Genomic DNA, 21,864 nt, shown 5'->3' with positions numbered 1-21,864 from the left:
ATAGCGGACAGTGGCACTGATCTTTAGTGTAATTTGTGGGGGTCTACAAATGTGAGGGTGGAGAAGAATGACACTGAAAGCTCCTTCCGTCTGCACTATGGAGCAGAAGCCATTACTGGCTATAGTGTTGTCAGCCGTTCAGCATCAGCTCCTCTGAGAATGAGGCTTTCAATCAATGTATGAAAAGCTAGTATCTCTGTGGAAAGAATGAGACAGAATAACTCATAACAGGGGCAGCGGCAGCAGTCGAGTGAGTAGGTGTTCAAAAGCAGTGCAACTGTCTAGAAGGAATTGTCATCAGCCATCGGCCTCGCTGCATTGTTTGTGGTAATGATGGTTTTCTTGGCTGCTGTCAGGCATATTTACAAGGATGACACTCCTGAGAGAAGCTAGCGTGACTGGACTGTATTGTTGGATTAGGTTATTTTCATGTGACAAACAACAGTGTTGTTTTCTGGTTTTATCTGCTTAAATGCCATGATATATAATTCTATTATATTAAATAACAATCTAAATGTTAGTTATATCCAAGCAAAGCAAATGTTAAATTGTTAACATTAAAGGACCATACCAGTTATTTTGCACATTACTTACAGAATATATGTACTGCATCTCAGATGTACTTATAGGTGGAGTCTGTGATTCTAAAGAAAGATTGTTGATATGTGAACTCAACACCCAAACAAACACCCTCCAAGTGCTCCTTCGGGAACATTAACATGTGCCAAATTTACCATCTCTACATATGTCAATGGCCCTTACCCTGTCAGACATGTTTGTTTCCCATTTACAGAGCCAGGGCTGTATTTGCACACCAGATTTGTTTTTTCAGCGAACAACAGATAGCAAGCACACTGGGAAAAGATAGTCAACAAATTATGACGAAAATCGTACTGGATAAAACATTTTTAAAAATTGCTGACTCCACCTTTACTATTTATTTATTTACATCATTATACACAAGTGTATATTTAAGTAGCAACAATAAAAGCCAGTGTAATGTTGATTGTGATGGATTTAGCAAGTCATTTTGTCAAACTGATATTTAATTTTGGTGTTAGATGAAATCATAAAAGCATTCCCAACCAGGTGGGCTTCATGTGCCTTAGTATTGTAATCCCTGTTTCCCGCGAACTACCAGTTAAAGTCAGTAAAAGCTGCATTGATTTGGACATCGTGGTTATTTTTATGTGGCACATAGATTTTTTTTTTGAACAGCCATTTTGTGCTTCCATGTTTTGTCCCCCTTCCTGCTTCCTGTAGGCCTGTTATTTGCAATGTGGGAGAATTGAAAAGCGGCCTTTATGGAAACAGGTGGCGGTTACTGTAGAGGAGCAGAGCATCCTCCTCACTTCTGCCAGCCATTCAGAGCATGCAGTACCTCCTGCAGCTTGCAGCGCTCCCTTGTTACCTTAATTAAGCCTTATTCAAAAATACAGGATGACTAATACTGCCCATTTTAACACTTGGCTTACTGCCTCGCAATGCTCCACTAAAAGCTGAGTTGTGAAGTAGAAGTAAATGCACAACAACAATGGAAGTGTAACAATAACGTAAACATTTTTTGAAAGCGAGCAAAACATATTCTAAGCCAGTGATCCCCAACTGGGGGGGCCCGACCCCCCCCCCCAGCAAAGGTCCACGGGGGGTCGCGAAGCCCTCTTGATTTTAAGGGATGTAATAAATCTAATGGGTTTAATATAGATGAGTCAGCATTTAATTCATTAGTGGGACAAAACAACTAAATAAGGGCTACATTAAAAGTTTATTCATTTATTTCAATAGAAAAAATCACTATAGAAAAGTTTAAAAATAAAGGCTATATCGCGAGAATAAGAACATGTGTAACATCCCTCCTGCAGTATACACAGGTAACCTCACCTAGCGGTATCCTCACCCAGCGGTAACCTCACCTAGCGGTAACCTCACCTAGCAGTAACCTCACCAAGTGGTAACCTCACCTAGCGGTAACCTCACCTAACAACAGAAACACAGAGCTAATGGAAAAATGTCGAAGCGTCAGGGAGACAAAAATGCTGAATATCTCAAAAAAAAAAGAGAGGGTACCATGAAAGTCACATTGAGTTCAGCTTCACAGAAGCAATGGACAATGGGGGGGTCGCCAAAGTTTACAATGGTAAAAATGTGGGTCCTTCAAGAAAAAGGTTGGGAACCACTGTTATAAGCGATACTCCTTCCACAAGTCAACATTTAAGAGCACACAGCGTGGATGAATGGTCAGAGTCTCAGGTCCTGATCACACATCTGACTGCTCTCTCACGTCACAAGAAAAAATAACACACTTCCTAACCAGCAAGTTGAAAGAGTACACACACTTATCTGATGTCAGGATCAAGTCTGCGCCAAAAAAACAACAACTTTTTAATATATATTTGCAACTCTGTACGGAGCGACTGGATGCCATATGACTAGAACAACATGTGATTTCCTTTTTTTTTTGTCATATCATTTAGTCAAATTCTGGTAATTGGACTGATTCCCACTGTTGTTATTTTTATACCAATAGGTCTGATTTGTGCTAAGAAATAATTCATAAGGTATCCACAGACCATCATAATTTTCTTCTTCTTATCAAAGTAAACCAGCCCATAGTCATCTCGTTAGAGTCCTGAGGGTAGCACTCTGCTCAGAGATGACAATAAGCTGACTCTTGTTTTTCATTCTGAGCATTTTCTCTGTTAAAATTATTCATAAAAACATAAAGACAAGAAATTAGAAAAGTGCCGACAGTCACTGACAATCTCCTGCACAACAAAGCTCTGATTGATCTGAGCTCCTTCTGAAAACAAATATTTAAAAGTTATTTGCTTGTCGTCTTTCGACCTGACAGAGCATGACATTTTACACATTGGCATCAGGTTTAAAGCAGCACCAAATGAGGGAAAGTATTAATAAACATGTATGTGATACTCACAGGGCGTCAAAATGCATGAAGTGGAGCAATGCACAGCGATGTACATATGCGCTGCATAGACCAAACTGGTTTTATTAAAAATGATGTCAGAGAGTCAGAAATGTGCAAAAAAAATATAAGCTAATTGGTCCAGTTGTATGACAACTTAGCTGTGGATAAACAGACAGACAGAGTCATGATGACTCCCTCCAGGCTTTGCCCTGGCCGAGAGAATCAGAAAACCTTATGTGGGTCAAAAAATTACACTAGTACAATAAGTAAATACTGAGATAACATAGTGACTACCTAACTGACTCTTAAAATGAATCTAGCATAATGAAAACTAGATCATCATACAAAAAGAATGTGATTATAGTCATTTAGTGTTATCAAATTTAGATTTTGAGATAATACATGCATAAAAACTGCTCTTATTCTCAATTTGAGGATTAAAAAGATAAAGTAGAAGGAATGGCTGACAAGATGATTCTTTACTTCCAGATCAAATTGAACAAGTTCTAATTGGGCTCTTCTGTGTGAACTTTTCATGTTATGAACTGTATATAAAAGCTGTGCCTCTTATACATTAAAAATAAATATTACAACATGTTGGAGGTGTCTTTATTCTTAGATTTTTGGTGGGGAAAATAAACAAATAAATCCTGTCAATGTCAACATTTGAGTAAATAACAAAATGCTGTTTTAAGTTAACAACTTAATTAATGTGTGATCTTGGGATACAAATACAGTGTTTGGGCAATGAAGATAAATGTTCAAAAAGCCAGAGGAAAACAAAGACAAAATGCTCTTAGTATTACCGTTATGTAAGATAACGCAAAAGTCTGCATTCTTCTCACACTCTGACATTTGTCTTCCTTTTGCACATTTTCACTACTGAGCCTTTGCCATTTGTTTAGCTCTAGGCGCTGCTCTGCTACTCACCTGACATCTCTTAAGGTAAATAATGATGCAGCTGATTTCTTCTGACAGGAGTCTGTGTCTCTGCTCTGTATCTGCATGTTTTATGTTTATTACTGCAGGAATAAGAGCCCACGGTTCAGTCAGGGGGATTTTACTCGCTCAGCTCCTTATATGCACAGTCCCCGCCTCTTAAGTCCACCCCCATCGCTTATTTCCATGAAAGTGAATAATATACATTCCTCCTGAAACTCTATCGCAGTGCAATATTTCACTAAAATGTATGTAGAGTAATACTTTAAGATGAAAATCTCGCTATTGCATAAAAATAAAATACTCAGTAATGTCACTAAGGCTCTGAATTAATGTTTACAGTAAAAAATTTTGCCACACATCCAGCTCCTCCATCTGCACACATTATATCAGTCAATAATCAGTCAATATTTGAGGAGAAAAAAAGACATGGAAGAATGGCAGCATGAAGCCATGTTGCATGTCAGTGTGGATTCAAGTCTTTCCCTCTTTTCTTCCATTCATATGGCATTGTTTTGCAACAGCAGCTTGTGAGAGTCTCAGCTTTCATATCAGCCACAGTTTAAAGCAAATGGCTTGGCTTAGTGTTAACAAGCAACAGCGTGGCTGTGATCATCTGCAGTGCATACTGTACTAATGAGACCATTACAGGGAAGAAGCAAGCCCCTGGGCCTCACAGATGTCACCGTTCCACATGTACTCCACTGTAATCAACAGTATACTGCTGCTCAGTCACCTCACTGTTTTAGATAGATGCACAGACTGTCTGCTACTGTATTCATCAAATCTGTGGGAAATCAAATAGTTTCATATCGAAGCCTACCAAATATATATATGCCATAAAGATAATATACTTTATGTAATAAAAGGTATTTCATTAAAACAAATAGCACATTTATGAACCATAAGGGCACAGTAGGCCCCAGGTAGCATGTGTTATTATTTGGTGTCATTTGATCAATGGTAAATTTGCAAACTAATATGCAACATTAAAGCACTATTAATCTCTCCCAACTCGTCAAAATACCGGCACTTTGTCACAGCCTGCACACATTGAAAGAGATCAAAGGTCACTCATGCATTTTTACTTCTGGCTATCTATCTATATGTGTGTATATATGTATATTTATATATACAACTACAACTTGCATTGTGGGGAAATCCGTGTCAGTTTCAAGGAAATTTGAGTGATTCCGTGGCTATTGGAATCCGTGGCTATTTCACGGATTCCTGTGAGACCATGTTGCCCACAGCCACCTAATGTGGTGAGCTCGTTTGTTAATTTCTTCTCTCATTTGTTCTCACCTTTTCCCTTAACAAAATCCTGGCTTTCTCTGGCAGGAGCTCTGTCAGCACGCCCAGGCAACTCCACTTATCTTTGGAATATGGATCCAAAGAACAGAACATGAAACAAAGCCTTTACTATACACGTGTTGTTTCTCTCTTTCCCTTCCTCACACACACTTGGACTTGTGTAGAAAGAGACACAGACAAAATGAGCAACTATCTTTGCTGCTGCCACTGAGCATCAAACTATGACCCTCCCCCTCCCCTTCCTCACCCAAACAGCTCTGCGGATGTCAAGCGGCAGTCTAAAAGAGAGCCAAGCCTGTCAGAGTCCTAATCGTTGTGGAGAGGCCCTTGGCTCTGTATGCACAGCAGACGCCAGCCCCAATTACACAGGTGTATACAGTCTGCCAGCACATGAGAGGAAAGCGGACAGGCCCTATTCTCTGGACAAACACTGGTTCTGCGCCATCACTGCTGGATCGATTGGGCTCTCAGAGCTGGACTTGGAGGGTGTGTAGCAAGCAGCAGCGGTGACTGAAAATAAGCCCGAGAAGGACAGATGAGATGTTGACAGAGGAGGAAATGAGAGATCGTCTGGGAAATTAGGAGTGGTTGATGCGCATTACAAACCCAACTTGCCAGCATCCTCAGATGTTGCTTTCCAAGTAACATTTTGACAGAAAATAGACAATCAGATGACAGTCTGCTCCATCACTAAAAGGGTGTAAATATAGAGCCACGAGGAGAGCTGAGGCAGCTTCTGTAGCGGCTGCATTTATCACATCAAGAGTGACATTTCTTTCTCATATCAAAGATTGCTCAGAATGTTATTATGTTTTTCATATTTGAACACCAACATGAATTCATAACCTCTATATTCAGTGTAAGCATTTTAAGTAGTGTATAAACTAGGGCCGATTAATTAATTACACAAAAATTAACGCGTTAAAAAAATTTACGCATTTTAATCGCACTTGTTTTTGCACCGCGGAACATTTCTCACTGGATGAGTTTCAGGCGGACCGATTATACTGGAGCACCAACTAGCGTTCATGAGTTCAGACAACAACAAACCACAGTGAACATGAAGGAAGAAGCTGATGAGACGCTTTGGTTGGCCCCGTGGATGATGGGACATTTTGTTACAAAAAACCAATGGATGGAAGTGTTGATAAGAGCATGGTTGTGTTGCTATGCAACAGGGAATTCACATATCACCGCAGCACATCGAGCCTCAAGTATCACCTCAATGCTAAACATATAGCAGCTAGCGTGGACGCTAATGTGGTATTCAACGGTATACTAAAAATCCATATGAAAAAAATTACTTCTCACTGTTCTCATGTCAAATATTTATATGCGATTAAAATGCGATTAATTTCTATTAATTAATTACAAAACCTCTAATTAATTTGATACGTTTTTTTAATTGAGTCCCTGCCTTAGTATAAACACTATTAAAGACTTGATTAACAGAGACACATTTTCGCATTGTACTGTTTTTACTGCGACTTTTTTCGTGCAGATTTGCCACTTTAATCTAGTAAAGATTAAACCCACGGGTTTGTATTTTTATTCTTATTCATACTTGGCCCTAATATGCCATCATAGTCAAGTTCTCCTGGTACAAGTCACTGAAGAATAACTCTCTGTTTGTACGGCTGTTTCTTGCAGACGTAGCCTGATCTTTGCTGATTAGCTGGAAGAAATCCATGTGGTTCTATATCCAATGAAGTTACCAAATATAGTTCTTCGCCTGATAAAGGGTTAACATATAGCACTCCTGTAGCGATTACAGTTGGCTCTTAAAGTTCTGTACTTACTTGATTCCTGTGGTCTAAGGCTAGTACCTTCAGGTTGAATGCACTTATGGTAAGTCGCTTTGGACAAAAGTGTCAGCCAAATGACATGTAATATAATGTAACATGACAAACCTGTCACAAAGACCTTTTGAGCCCTGGGTCAGTTGTTTATTTTACTGTTTGGTAGTCCTACAACAGTAAATGTTTAACTGACAGCCTTTATTCTGTAAATCATTTCATTTGTTGGTCACCTCTTTCCGACCACTGTCCATCAAATCCTCACTGGCTAATGCCGATCAGTTTCAGTTACAGACCTTATGAGCTGCATGATTTATTAATATGATTCTGAAACAGGCGGTGAGAGACTAGCAGAGCGCTGTTTAGGCTGAGATGAGGCATCAACCTAACATAATTCAAATTGGCCATTGATTTGCGCGAAATATCCCAAGTGCCCCAGGTATGATTTTGAGTGACAGCTGCAGTATGACAGCTATCAATTAGACTCTACTAAGTATTAACGCAGCATCTGTGAACCTGAGAATAATTCTGAGTATTATGATGGAATTACACATATCTGAGAGCCGAATTGGATTCAGAGTGTTCTATTGTCAGATTTAGAAGCAAATGAGAGACATTCGGCTCATTCTGCAACTATTCGCGTCACGGCGTGTTATTCAAAGACCGATACACCAGAGAGCTGGAGCGCTGTTCAAAGATGACAGGGTGTGGGATGTGATGGTGACACATAAAGCAGGTGCAGCTCAAAGCACATCAGATCCCATTTGCATCCTCTCTAATTTAACTCAGAGAGGCTCTGTCATGAGAAATCTCAAACAGGGGAGGAGATAGAGATATTGTAAAGCAGATGAATGCAGCCTTCAGGAAACCAGCTTTGATTGACAGAGACAAGGGTAAACACTTCACAAGCACGCCGCTCGCTTCACAGAGACTGTTATGCAAAGAGGGGGAGAGACGGAGAAAAGGGAAAATGAGAGTGCTCCACCCCTCCGCCCCCTCAGCTCCTCTCAGGAGGTGTCAGGAGCTGTGTGTAAAGAACCCAGCACCCCCATTTCCTGTGAGAGGGAGTAGTGCTGAATTTTGATAACACTCATTTCCAATTGAGCGCTTTAAAGAGGAAAAGGCTTGGAGACAATTAGAATGAGAGCGTAGCCTCGGCACCCTGAATAGCCCTTGATGAGAGCAACGGGCGAGTTTGGATAGGTTAATCAGCCGTAATCGCAAAGCAGGTGTTGAACACACAACCTTACAATCCTCCATCCTAAATTATATGATCATCACATTCACAAAAGTGCGTCTTTTAATTAAACACAGTGTCCTTTCCCGCTGTCTTTTCCTTATTCAAAAGCGTGAAGCAGTGCTGATTGCATCAGATCACTGACACCAAGAACAAATTGCTTTTCTGCCGTGGCAGGGATGATGAAGGGGGTGGGAACAGGGTGCGCGTGTGTGTGTGTGTGTGTGTGTGTGTGGGTGTGTGTGTGTGTGTGTGTGTAAGGGGGGTGGGGGATGTTGGGGAGGGGCGATAGGGAGAGAGTGTTGCTTATCACAGGAGAGGCACAATGGTGACTTTAATCTGAAGACAACGCAAAAATGACTATGCAAAAATCATCTCCTGGAACCGTGGAAAAGGGGATTTCAAGTTTTATTTTTAATCTAAAAAGAGTAAATATTTTAAACAGGCCCTCACAGGCCTACAGCTCACACCCAGGTATCATGTTGAAGTGCTTTAAGTGGCGAATACGACTAATAAAAGTCTTCATCAAAGCGATTGGAAGATAAGGAATGTTTCTTAATGTGATCCCAATGTTGCTTGTTTGTTATTATTCTCATTTTTTCTTTTCAATACAACAAAGATTTGTGCAAAAAGTCATTTTAACTTAAAATATTGAGTCAAATAGCAAGATTCATTTGAGTTAACTCCATTGTCTTCGTTGTCTTGACGTAAAATTCTTTCACAGCATCGACACTCAAATATTTTAGTTGAAACAACAAGTTGGTTTTACAGTGTGACTATTTTTAAGATTATATTGTCTGATGAAATAATGACTTTTTGAAACAACTTCAGCGCCTCTGTTTCAGTGTTTACAGTAAATGTATTGTGAAATGATCATATGTTCTATAATGCTTGAATGCAGGAATAATTTCTGCAAAGTAACTGAATGTAAAAAAAAAATACACAAAAAAATACACACTTACTTATAAAGTTGGAATAAAAATATATTTTTTTACCTCTTTACATGAAATGATTGTGGCAAGGTGATATATATTATTGACAGATAAAGTGCATATCTTCTCAAAACTTTATGAATCAATCTCTTCCAAACATCACAATGAAAATGCAACACACTTAACAAAGTATTATTTGCATGGAAATAAAACTTTTGTTATTTTGCAAGGATCTTGGAGTGAGTGTGTTGATTGATCAGGAGAACGATCAACAGAGACACAAAAACATTTGATGAAATGCATTGTTACAGGTGGAAGTCCTCTGAAATGAAACAGCTCCTGGAGGTCATAAAATGTGCCAGAACATCAGTTTCGTATACCAACAAGCTTCTGAGTGAAACAGAACCTCATTTAACAACATCACAAATGTCTCACTGCTAGAACAAGACAAGTTTGAACTCTAAATAATCAGCTGGATAAAGAAAAGTTTGAACAAAAGTCTAATTAACAGTCTATAATTGCGACTGATATTATTGTGCAGCCTCAGTTAATATTGTTTGTTCATCAAGTCCATGTAAAGCATATATATGTGTGTATGTGTGTGTGTGTGTGTGTGTGTGTGTGTTCTTGTACTTCCTACATAGTGAGGACCGGAAGACCTTTTTAACCAACAGAGTGAGGACATTTTTGCAAAGTGAGGACATTTCGGCCGGTCCTCACTTCTTTAAAGGCTTTTTTTGGATTGAAGACTTTGTTTTAGGGTTAAGGTTACAAAAAAAGGATAATTAACTGAAACTGTATTATGCGGTTACAAATGGAACTAAAATGATAGTGAAAATGTTCTTCGTTTTCATCTTTGTCAACTTTTTTTTATACATAATGAAAATGGATAAGGCAAAATTTACTGTGACCTCTTTTAATCTCCCACCCAACAAATACCCCATTACGAAAAACTAAAACTAACACTAAAACTAATAAAAAACTAAAGCATTTCAAAAAAATAAATACTAAACTAAAACTAGCAAACTCACTCTAAAAACTAATTAAAACTAACAACTTCATTCCAATGTGGGCCCTCACAAAGATAGAAGTACAAGAATGTGTGTGTGTGTGTGTGTGTGTGTGTGTGTGTGTGTGTGTGTGTGTGTGTGTGTGTGTTCTGAGTTTCAATATAGTTAAATAATTAGTGTTCTCTGCTCTGAAACACTGAAGGTGCTGAAACTACGCCTGCTGTCTCTCTTGTGGTTTCAAGAGTCTGACAGCAGTTGAAATAACTTGTCTAAGTCAAAAATTGATAACAATGGAAGAGCAGCTTTAGTTTGAATGATTGAAACATGTATGGCACATACGTGCAAAAAATGACATGACAACTCAAAATATTCATGCCAAACAAAGTACAGAGAATAAATCTTGTGTTTTCTCTAGTGCAGAGATTTGATCTCTGTCCCGCTATTGGCTGCCGCGTTATCTTTGGCCCAGATGTTTTATTTTCTAAATATTCACTCAGTGAATGTGCATAATCTCATTGTCGCGAAGATCTCGCCAGAAAAAGACGATCCGCTGTGTTTTATTTTGAAATCTCCCTGATCTTCTGTGTATTTAACAGATCAAACCTTCGCCCATTACATGCCTTGTGTCTGAGGTTGATTTGCTGATCAACATATTATTCTGTTGCAGCGGGAGACACTAATTTTGACAAAGTGAATATATCACCTGTGAGACCAGGTTGAAAATGTTCCTGTTCATAAAACGTTCTGTGGCAATGGCCAGTGAAATGAGTTAACATTTGCTTCGGCAACCATTCTAAGGCTACGTTTACACGAGGACGGTCTGAACAGAAGACGCAAAAGTGGCGTTGCGTCTTCACTTTTTATTCCTCGTTTAGAGGAGCATTTTCGGGAGGAAATCTGCGTGCATACGGTGACGCAAAAGTGTGTGAAATTGGATTGTATGCATGCCAGGCGGCATCACTTAAAGCGATAAGAGCATCTTTGGGCATGCAGAAGTTTTCACGCCACACATTTTCATCAGCTACTCCTTCCACAAAGTTCTCCACCATCACTAGATCTCCCAGGTCTCGTTCACAGCCGTCTGGCTCGCCTCCGACGAATTGGTGCATCCAAAATGTGATAGAGGTAATTACAGATCCTTCTTTGTTCAGTAATACTATCTGTACATATCCTGTACATTTGGTGGAAAGACTCCTGTAAGTTTATTAGAGCTGTCAGAGCAGCTTGAAGGTCCGACGCATGGAAATAACCCCACGTTTGTTTATTTTCCTGTACTGGAGCATGTATGTGACGTAAACACATACGTGACGTGAGCAGATCTGAGCAGAGTTTTGCATCTTGGCAGTGTAGACGGACACGCTACAGCGGAGCGTATTCAACTTTTCCACTTTGGAAGGTGGTTTCAGATTTTTGCGTCCTTAAGCCCCCAAAACGCTGTCACCGTCTAAACGAAAGGCACTTCCGATAAAATATTTTGTCGTTTTTACCCGCGAGTGTCCTCGTGTAAACGGGGCCTAAGTAAATGTGTCAATGTTAGCCATATAGTGTTAGGGGCTGAATTATGATGAGGAGGCTTGATCATAGACACGCCCAAAAAATAACAGTCTAATGCTATAACTCCAAAATTCATTCCTATATAGTTTCCAACAAGTTTTCATACAAATCTTATATGAATATTCTTTATATATTAATATATTCTTATGATATTACTTTACCTGGACTTTAACTGTCCATTTAACTGTAATTTTCCAAAAGTAACAGATATTGAGCAGCCTTGTCTACAGCCATGTTAGCAGCTCTGTGAAGCTGTATTTGGACTAATAATCACATCGGCCTGCTGACATATTTTTAATAACAATGCTAGCTTTTTGAAGTTTGTCACAAATAATGTTTACTTGTTCACCATGTTGGTTTCCTATATTAGCAAACATGTATGGCTAAAACATAAGTACAGCATAGGCTAATGTGTATATAAATATTTTTTGCATATATTTAAAAAATCAAATCCTGACTGGAGGATGGTACTATATGAAAACCAATGGCTAAAAATACTGGTCTAAATGTGATACTTCGGTAGATGCAGATAGTCCTCACTCTTACATAGTGCCCTGGTCGGGTGGCTACTGTGGACACCGAATAACTACCAACAAAGCTATGAGAAATAATGACTGTATTTGTCTTCCTGACAGGCCCAAGGACGAACATCTAATTGATGAAGTCCTTTCAGATTCCACACCTAATCAATAGCAGCACAGAGTGACTGCAGAGGACTTCCTCTCACTCCGCCCATCATGTTAACGAGCACATACAGACCATGTGCCAATAGTTTTCCTTACCGTAGTGTGTGATATCAAAATTCCAAATGCCATACTGGTATTATAATGACAAAAAATGGTTATCAGCAGTTTTACATTCAACAACTAATAAAGAACAAATTCAAGTCCATCCATCCATTATCCCTAACCGCTTGACTGAACCTGGGTCGCAGGTCTGGATCCAGTCCCAGCTGACATTGGGCGAGAGGTGGGTACACCCTGGACAGGTCTCCAGACTATCACAGGGCACATAGAGACAATCACGCTCTCATTCACTCCTACGGACAACTTAGAGTCACCAAGTAAACCTAAGCTGCATGTTTTTGGACTGTGGGAGGAAGCACTGCACAGTTTATAGAACAAAAAGAAATTGCATTCGTGAAAAAAGTTTTTTTTTTCAATTTTTTTTTTTCCATTTGTTTTTCAACACCAGAATCCCATGTCGGCAGAGCCAGATTAACCCAATATTGGAGCTGCGGTGCACTGAGTTATCAGGTGATTTTATTTCTTTAAAACAAATAATTCAAGAATATGGAGTATGTAAGCATAATACTATTTAGATGCTGAAACTAGATTTCTGAACAGGGTTCTTTAGAACCTCAAGAAATATGGGGTCCTCAGGGCCCACAAGGGTTCAGGGCCCCGGGCAGTTGACTGTGTATGCTCCAGCCTTGTATGTATGGCAGTGATTCCCAACAGGGGGGGCCCGGCCCCCCTAGTGGGGCGCCAAGGATCCACGGGGGGTCGTGAAGCCCTCTTGATTTTAAGGGATGTAATAAATCTAATGTGTTAAATATAGATGAGTCAGCATTTAATTCATTAGTGGGACAAAAACAACTAAATAGAAAAATCACTATAGAAAAGTTTAAAAATAAAAGCTATATCGCGAGAATAAGGACATGTGTAACATCCCTCCTGCAGTATACACAGAGGTAAGCTCACCTAGCGGTAACCTCACCTAGTGGTAACCTCACCTAGCGGTAACCTCACCTAGTGGTAACATCACCTAGCGGTAACCTCACCTAGCGGTAACCTCACCTAGTGGTAACATCACCTAGCGGTAACCTCGCCTAGCAATAGAAACACAGAGGTAATGGAAAAATGGCGAAGCGTCAGGGAGACGAAAATGCTGAATATCTCCCAAAGAAAAAGAGAGGGTACCATGAAAGTCACATTGAGTTCGGTTTCATAGAAGCAATGGACAATGGGGGGGTCGCCAAAGTTTACAATGGTAAAAATGTGGGTCCTTCAAGAAAAAGGTTGGGAACCATTGATGCATGGAGATGAAATTTACACAAAATGTAAATGAACTCGTAAAATGAATGAAGAAAACATTTTTAAACAATGTCCAATCATTGCAGGGGCCAAGTGAAAAGAATCACAATTAAACAACAAGTTAAAACATGATTATATTATTATATTTGACTGTAACTATTATTATTGCTTCAGTTTATATTATATTTGCATGATGCTATTAAAAACGTTACAATAAACACATTATTAACAGCACTGGGCAGCCCGTCCTCTAGAATCTGAAGGGATGTGTGTGTGTGTTTGGTGGACTAAGTTGCTGCTGTTGTTGGCCTAAAATAAAGCCCCTTTAGCCCACTCAGCCTTGCAGCAGCCATTAGTTTGAGGCAGCTCTCCCAGCAGAGCGCTGACAATGATGACAGGTGGTTGCAATGCAAGCAGGCCCCGGGGGTGGGACTCCGGAGGCATCACTTGCTCCGGGTCAGCCAGGGCCAACGTATTTATCTGGGCAGTAATCTGAAGGAAAAAGGACAGAATGTCTGACCCCAAAACCTCAGGGACATCATCAAAACAGCTCCTATTTCAGCTCCACCATAACTCGCAGTGTCGCTCTATGACTGTTTTCAGTCAGCAGAGACTGCTGTATAGAGAGAGCCCAACTGATGAATAACAGAACAGCAATCAGCAGTGAGAGTAGTAGCCGGGGTAGAGCAGATCTGATCATTATGGATCCGAGCTCTTAGCTGAAACTGGCCCTGAGCTCGCTGCTCCAGACTCCAGACTGGAGACACTGATATCTGCAACACTTGCAGTGTTACAAGGGCTATCGTGTTATTACTTGTGTTTAGTAGTTTAATGCAGTTCCTCTATAATATCGACGTGTTTACCACAAATTTACATTGACAACAAAATTTCAAGTTTGAAATGTTTAAGGACGATACCAATTATTTACATGGTTTTGCCTCAAGCCATAACTGAGCAAAATTAGCAGCTGCTACACTTTTCTAAATTTTGGAATAAATGCTATTAAACCACATAAACAACTGAAATATTGAAGGCATCGATGCACCTCCTTTATACTGAGGGTCTGTTTCTTGGGTCCTGAGCCTTTTTGAATTCTAGGTTTGAATAATTAATAGTCACTAGTTTAGTTAATATTGTGCTTACATTGTGCACTTTTGCTTAACCCTTTGAAGCAGAGGCTTTTTTTCAGACTTATTTTTTATAACAAATCTTCTGCTGATGAAGGCTACACAATGTGACTAAAAGCTCTGGAAAATTTACACTTAATACATTCATAATAAATAACTGTGTTTTTGTATTTCCAAGGTCAATAATAAATCTTCACACTTGTTTCACTAAACATGTTAACAAAAATGTGTTGCAATGTGAAATTGCAATTTCCCGATACATGCACAGGATTTTAGCAAATGGGAAAAATCTGAATATAAATGGACAGTGACATAACAGCCATGTTGGTACGATATTTTAAATCTTGGTGCTGTTAAAAAATATCCCAAAAGTGAATTTTCACACATTCTATCACTGCTGTTTTCATTTGTGTGTCAAAACTACTTCTGTTGCTGGAAAAGAGTCAGTGGTGCTGGTCCGCAGTGTGCGCATGCTACGTGTGTTCTGCATTGAATGATTTATGACTGAAAAGAAGGGGTTGATGCAAATGCTCCAACCAGGTTTAAAGGGTTAATCTAATTTTAAAAACGCCTTAAAACCTAAAAGCAGAGGCTGTAGCATGTTCACAGGTTTTAGGTAAAGTATAATTTTGTTGCAATGTGGAGCCTGCTGTGTGAATTCAACTTACAGAAAATGAAAACTTGCCAAAAGTTGACCTGGTCACATCACATCATGTCAGACTGTATGTCTATTGAGTAACTGTTGTGTAGCTGTAGATGCAGATTATTTTTGAAAGGTTTGTGCTGTTTTAACAGAGAATAACAGACTCACTGCCCAGAGAACAAAGTAAGACCAATGACATCAAAATGGGAAACACCATGTGATCTGGACGGACTTGAATATGCTAAGCGGGATAAATACCTTTTGAGAGTGTTGTTAGTGGGGTGTAAAATGGCTCTGACCAGGAAATGGCTTAAGAAAGACAAACCAACAATAAATGAGTGGATTGATGTCATTTACAATATATATGTTATGGAGAGAATTACATTTAACCCATTGAGGCCTAAAACGCCTGTAAAACCTTTTTATTTGATTTTAAAATAAGCCCCTAAAACCTGAAGTTTTTCTGGAAATTCAACAGAAGTGTCAACGTTTCTACTAAATAATAGATTTTTCAGCCTCTGTAGAAGATAGAAATGAAATTCAAAAAGTATTTGAGAGCTTATACAAATACTACCAAACAACGTATCCGCTTTCCAGGCTTCAATGGGTTAAACTAAGAAACCAAACTGATATTTTTTGAAGAGAACTGGTCAAAATGGCTCAGCTATGTGTTAACTGTAAGACCTGATTTCATATAGATCGCAAAGATAAGATCAAACTATTAAGATTTTATTTTTAATTACTTCCCTATTTTTAAGCAGCATCCTTATAGTTTTATGTATGATGTGCTTATGTTGACTCTGCTGTTTTACTTAATGCACAATCCTCCCCTCGTCATGTTATGTTTATGTTTTGTTGTATGATCTTGTGCCCACTGGCACTTATGTGTATGTTACTAAGAAAAAACAAATAAAAAGTACATTTAAAAAAAAAAGGGAAACAAGGTTGTTATATGGACTGTACAGTATTCATGGTTTGTAATAAATGGGGTAAAACATGTACCACCAGATCTTTTTTTTAAAGCAGAAGGTTATGTTACAGATCCCTGCACTGTCTGCCATCCAGAGAGGTCAGAGGTCAGCTACAGACCATCACCCTTGAAGCCAGCAATGACCCAAACAGGACAGTGTCTCTAACATGTGACATCCTGCATACCCACAGAAACATTATCCAGGTATTTAATGCGAGTGAAGCTTCTACAGAACACGTTTTTGTATCGATGACAGTGAGGAGTTTAGAATCAGTATCATAGCAAAAAGCAGCAGCCAGATGAAGAGGCTGCGGGTACCTGGCACTGCTGATTACAGGCTAATCAGGGGGCAGGGTTAATGTGAAGTATCACTTGCCTCGGGTGATTGTCTATTTGAGCAAGAATAGCATCTCAAAAAGCTGATTAATTTAACAGTGCTCATGATGGACGAACACTCAGAAGACCTACTGTACATGCACAAAACCTTATGAAAAAATGAGATTATATGCTTTAAACCAATAAAGCATGTAGATCTCTGAAACAGAAAGGTCTGATGATTTTTGAATTTTCTTTTTTAAAGAGAAAAGTGGTGCACAGTGTTGGGAATTAAGGGTGCCTTTTTTATGAATAAATGATAACCTTTCACAGGGCGTCAAATATGTAAATAAAAGGGCGTTATTATAAATGGTACCCCTCCCATAAGGATATCAAATATGTAGGGATGAACCTGAGTAACGCTTACGTTGATCTCATGGTTCAAAAATGTGGTTAGATGGCTATAAGAATGATTAATAATTATTATAAATAATTACTAATTATAATAAATGATATGACTTGATTTGGTCTAAGTCATAGCTCGTTGGGGCACCATCTGTACAACAGAAAATTATAGCCAATTCACCTTAATCAGTCTCATAAAGTTACTAAATTATCAATTTGCATCAGCTGGTAAAGTCTTAAACTCTAGTTTGTCACAGATTATCAGGATCACTGGCAAAGTGTGGAAATGCATGTTATCTGACTTTATAGCAATAGTGGCTAAATATCATGCAGTCCCACTATGGTCAGCAGTGGCCCTGGTAATAAGTCATGTTAAAGCAGCTGTACACAGTATTCAGAATGGAGGGATTGCTTCCACACAGCTTTGGTTCTCATTACCAACATTTATGGACGCATTGGGTCCTCACATGCACTCACACACACACACACACACACACACACACATGGCCAGAGCGACTACCACAACAAAGAAGAGAGATGCACCAATTAAAACACACACTGCGGAAGTGTCACTTGATTCTCTGCTCAGGAGTGTTTGATATTTAGTTTTGAGAAATATAATATATTCGACCAACTTTCTAATAACCCCCCCAAGCTATCAATACTTCATTATTTATTAGAGCACAGTAACACAAATAGACGTAGAATTTTATCCAACAAAAGTGTAGCTTTTGAAAATATTTACGTGATGTGTCTAACTCTCAGTACTTAAACAACGCCTTAGAAAACCTCTTTGCACAGAGGGACTGTTGATTCTTGTTCACTTACACTGAAAGCACATTAGAAAGGGATCGTTTAATGGCGAAAGGTCTGAGGTCAAACTGTGTGAAAGGGAGGAATGATAAAAGCAAGCTGAATTCATGTACTGTGCATGTGTATCAGTACTTAGTTACAGATTACATATTGCATTTTCAGCGTATTTCTAGTACTGGAAGTGATTAAAGTGATAAAGTGATCAAAACATAAATAATCAAATGAAATACAAGAATTGAATACAATATCATTAAAAAAAAAAGTTGTTGGATGTTTTTGTCTCTATCTGTGTTTGGTTAGCTTTCTGTCTCTCTGCAGTGTTTTGACCATCTTCCTCTATTATGACCTGAACCAGAAAACATAAGAATAGTACAAATACTATTATGGAAATACTCTCTTTTCCCACATCTAAGCCTGATTATATATCTCCGGACTTGTCCACCACAACTTGTAATTATAGTTATTATTTAGAATAGAATAGAATAGAATAGCTTTATTGTCATTGTAACATGTACAAAGAAATTAAGTGCATTTCTGTCAGTGCAAGATTAAAAAATACATGCTAAATGAATTAATCGTAAAAATACAAAAAGGAAGGAAAAACAAAGGAGCAAATAAAAAGAACACATTCAAACATCTGCATTTGCACAAGTCCCTCATGGCCTGTGCAAATGGACATTGGTATTTATAATTATCATTATTATTATTATTATTATTATTGTTAATAATAATTTATTTATTCGTTTTTTAACAGCTGTGAATAGTTTTGCCATTTCCCTCTTATATCACATTGTGGAACAAAGAATCACATCAACATAATTCCTCAATAGGAGAGATTGTTCCTTCCCACTGTGGAGACAAACTCAGCCGTCTCCCCAAAACCTCACACCACAAAAACAGTTTCTTCTGGACTCAAGCACTGACACTGACACTCATCCTCAAATTAAATGTTTTTAATGACTGGTTTAATATATGAAACTCACCACCCAACTTTAAAATCATAAACCTTACAGTAACCTCTAGTATGAACACAGTAAACATCTCAATCCATCTATGTCACTATCAATCACCTGCTTTATACACGCACAGTAACATGGCAGCAGTCAGAATATGGGCCTGAATGTACACAACTCGTCAACACATTTCTAGGAGTGATTATGCAAACACAAACACAAGCGTAAGCATCCATCACAACCTGACAAGGTTGTGGAGTCAGCTGCCGTCAGCTGCGTCTACACAAACACATCCAATTAAAGGATGTCTGACAGAGCAGGAGTTAGTTTTTCCTTTGCAAGTTTATTTGTTATTATCAATCCAGTACAAAGAGGAGTTTGTGTGAAATCACAAATTTTGTTGGACAGACTATGCTGTGTGAGAATTTATTTAATAATAATCTCTGGGACTCAATTTTAAGTGCAAAAGAAGTGGGGAATATTTAGTGTGATTGTTCAAATTGCAGCACCTTTTCAGGGAGACACCTCTCTAACATCACCCATGTTTTGTAGCATTCTCTATTTTGTCAGGGGATATGAATAATGCAGGGAGACTGCAAAAAACACTATCAGCCATTCCACTATTGTGACAAGAGCACCAGGAGATAGGCTGCATTCATTTGGAGCACTTCTAGTTTTTTTCCAAGGCTGGAAAATGGTATTTTTATCAGCCTTTTTGCCTACTTCAGTTTCTTTTTTTTTCTTCTTGAAAATTAAAAACTTGAGGCGAGGGCAACAAAATTATAGAGGATCATATAAGAAGTTTGAACAATTATTAGACAGATATTTATATTCTATCAAATGCATTCTGACTTGAATAGGCTTTGAGGATATGTACTGTACATTATCTGACTGGAATGGAGAAATAATAGCACATCTCTGTTCCTCTTCATGCGTTCGGTACGTTAAGGAGTGTGTTTGACTGTGACTGTGTGAGCACATGGAGGGGCTGACCGAAGAAAACGGCAAAATAAAAAAAAACAAAAAAAACAAAAAACGGAAAACTACCCGGGCTAAAATCAGACAGAAACCCCCAGCAAAAAAAAAAACATCTCTTATAATAAGGGAAAACGAGGACGAGGACTGGATCTTTTCTCAACACTAAAGAAACCAAAAACAGGCAGTAAATATTTCTGGCAATTCTTACCTTTAGCGCCTGTGTCCGTCACCGCCGCCACAAAAACAAGCAGGATAGGAAAATAATCTCTCATCGCATTCATCACGTTTTTCCACGTTTTGCGCTTCTGAAGCTTTTAGTAGTGGACGTCCTTGGAATCAACACTTTTCCTATGGCCGACTGAAACACTGAGAGCTCCACGGAACAAAGCGCTCCTCTCGGGGACTTCGGCTCAGGTTAGCTGTCTGGATTTACTCATTGACAGAGACGATGGGCTTTTAGTTTCGGTCTGCCACCACGACTACAGCCTCCGGACTCTTGTGACTCCCAGACTGGAGCTGTAGACTGTAGATGTGCTGCTGTTGCCCCGCTCCGTGCTCTGCTCGGTGCTGGGAGCCTCCTCTTCAGGGCAGCGCCGCCGCCGTGCTGTCAGCACCACGGACAGCTCCTAGCGTTGGCCAATGGAACACACGGAGAGCAAATCAACCTCAAAGTTTGGAAGTAGTATTGTGATGCTTAACCCTCTGGAGTCACCAAAAGCGCCAAAGCATGACTTCTTCACCACATCCAGACTAGAAAACAAAGCAGCGTGGAGCCCTACTGTACATTTACCTCTAAAGTTCTGGCTGTAAACTCCATGAGGCCAGTTTCAGTTTGATGATGATATACCAAGTAAAACTGGAGACAAGGTCAAAATTCTTTATTGAGCATGATAGTGTTTTTAAAGTAAAAAAAAGATTCAAAATCACATTTTATGTTGGACTAAAGGACTACAAAAGACACAAAATGACAAAAAAAAAGACACAAAATGACAAAAAATTGACACAAAAAGACACAAAATGACAAAAAAAAAGACACAAAATGACAAAAAATTGACACAAAAAGACACAAAATGACTAAAAAAAATACACAAAATGACAAAAAAAAAGACACAAAATGAGAAAAAAAATACACAAAGTGACAAAAAAAATACACAAAGTGACAAAAAAAATACACAAAATGACAGAAAAAAAGACACAAAATGACTAAAAAATACACAAAATGACCAAAATTGTTACGCTAAATACACAAGACACACAAAAAATACAGTCACACTAGAATAAAAACCAGAGTTGGATGACAGGATCACACACAATCACAGGATCATATTTATGTTGGTTTTTCTTTTTCTTTTTGGTTCAAAATGTTGGCCAATGGAACACACGGAGAGCAAATCAACCTCAAAGTTTGGAAGTAGTATTGTGATGCTTAACCCTCTGGAGTCACCAAAAGCGCCAAAGCATGACTTCTTCACCACATCCAGACTAGAAAACAAAGCAGCGTGGAGCCCTACTGTACATTTACCTCTAAAGTTCTGGCTGTAAACTCCATGAGGCCAGTTTCAGTTTGATGATGATATACCAAGTAAAACTGGAGACAAGCTCAAATATATTTTGGATGAAATGATAGAACTGGATGGAACCCTCTTATATTTTAGATTTGACACTTTTGTTCACATTTGCAACATTCAAAATTCTTTATTGAGCATGACAGTGTTTTGAAAGTAAAAAAAGATTCAAAATCACATTTTATGTTGGACTAAAGGACTACAAAAGACACAAAATGACTAAAAAAAAGACACAAAATGACCAAAAAAAGACACAAAATGACTAAAAATAGACACAAAATGACTAAAAAAAGACACAAAATGACCAAAAAAAGACACAAAATGACTAAAGATAGACACAAAATGAGCAAA

The 21,864-nt window shown here is 38.7% G+C and overlaps 1 protein-coding gene across 2 annotated transcripts in view; it reads right to left on the bottom strand.

Moving 5' to 3' along the window:
* sez6b (seizure related 6 homolog b) overlaps nucleotides 1-20,503 on the bottom strand; it is a 252,343-nt gene extending 231,840 nt beyond the window's left edge. The window contains exon 1 of one of the 2 annotated variants that reach the window (XM_059330806.1): nucleotides 20,157-20,503. In XM_059330806.1, the coding sequence (XP_059186789.1) occupies nucleotides 20,157-20,229 (73 nt within the window). In that variant the 5' untranslated portion in view covers nucleotides 20,230-20,503. The remainder of the gene's footprint in view (nucleotides 1-20,156) is intronic. The other variant, XM_059330805.1, reaches the window with a different exon arrangement.
* Between the last annotated feature and the right edge of the window lie 1,361 nt (nucleotides 20,504-21,864).

This window comes from Centropristis striata, chromosome 4 (genome assembly GCF_030273125.1).
Source record: "Centropristis striata isolate RG_2023a ecotype Rhode Island chromosome 4, C.striata_1.0, whole genome shotgun sequence".
Taxonomy (NCBI): domain Eukaryota; kingdom Metazoa; phylum Chordata; class Actinopteri; order Perciformes; family Serranidae; genus Centropristis; species Centropristis striata.
The sequence above is the reverse complement of the archived record's forward strand: the minus strand, read 5'-3'. Positions and strand labels throughout refer to the sequence as shown.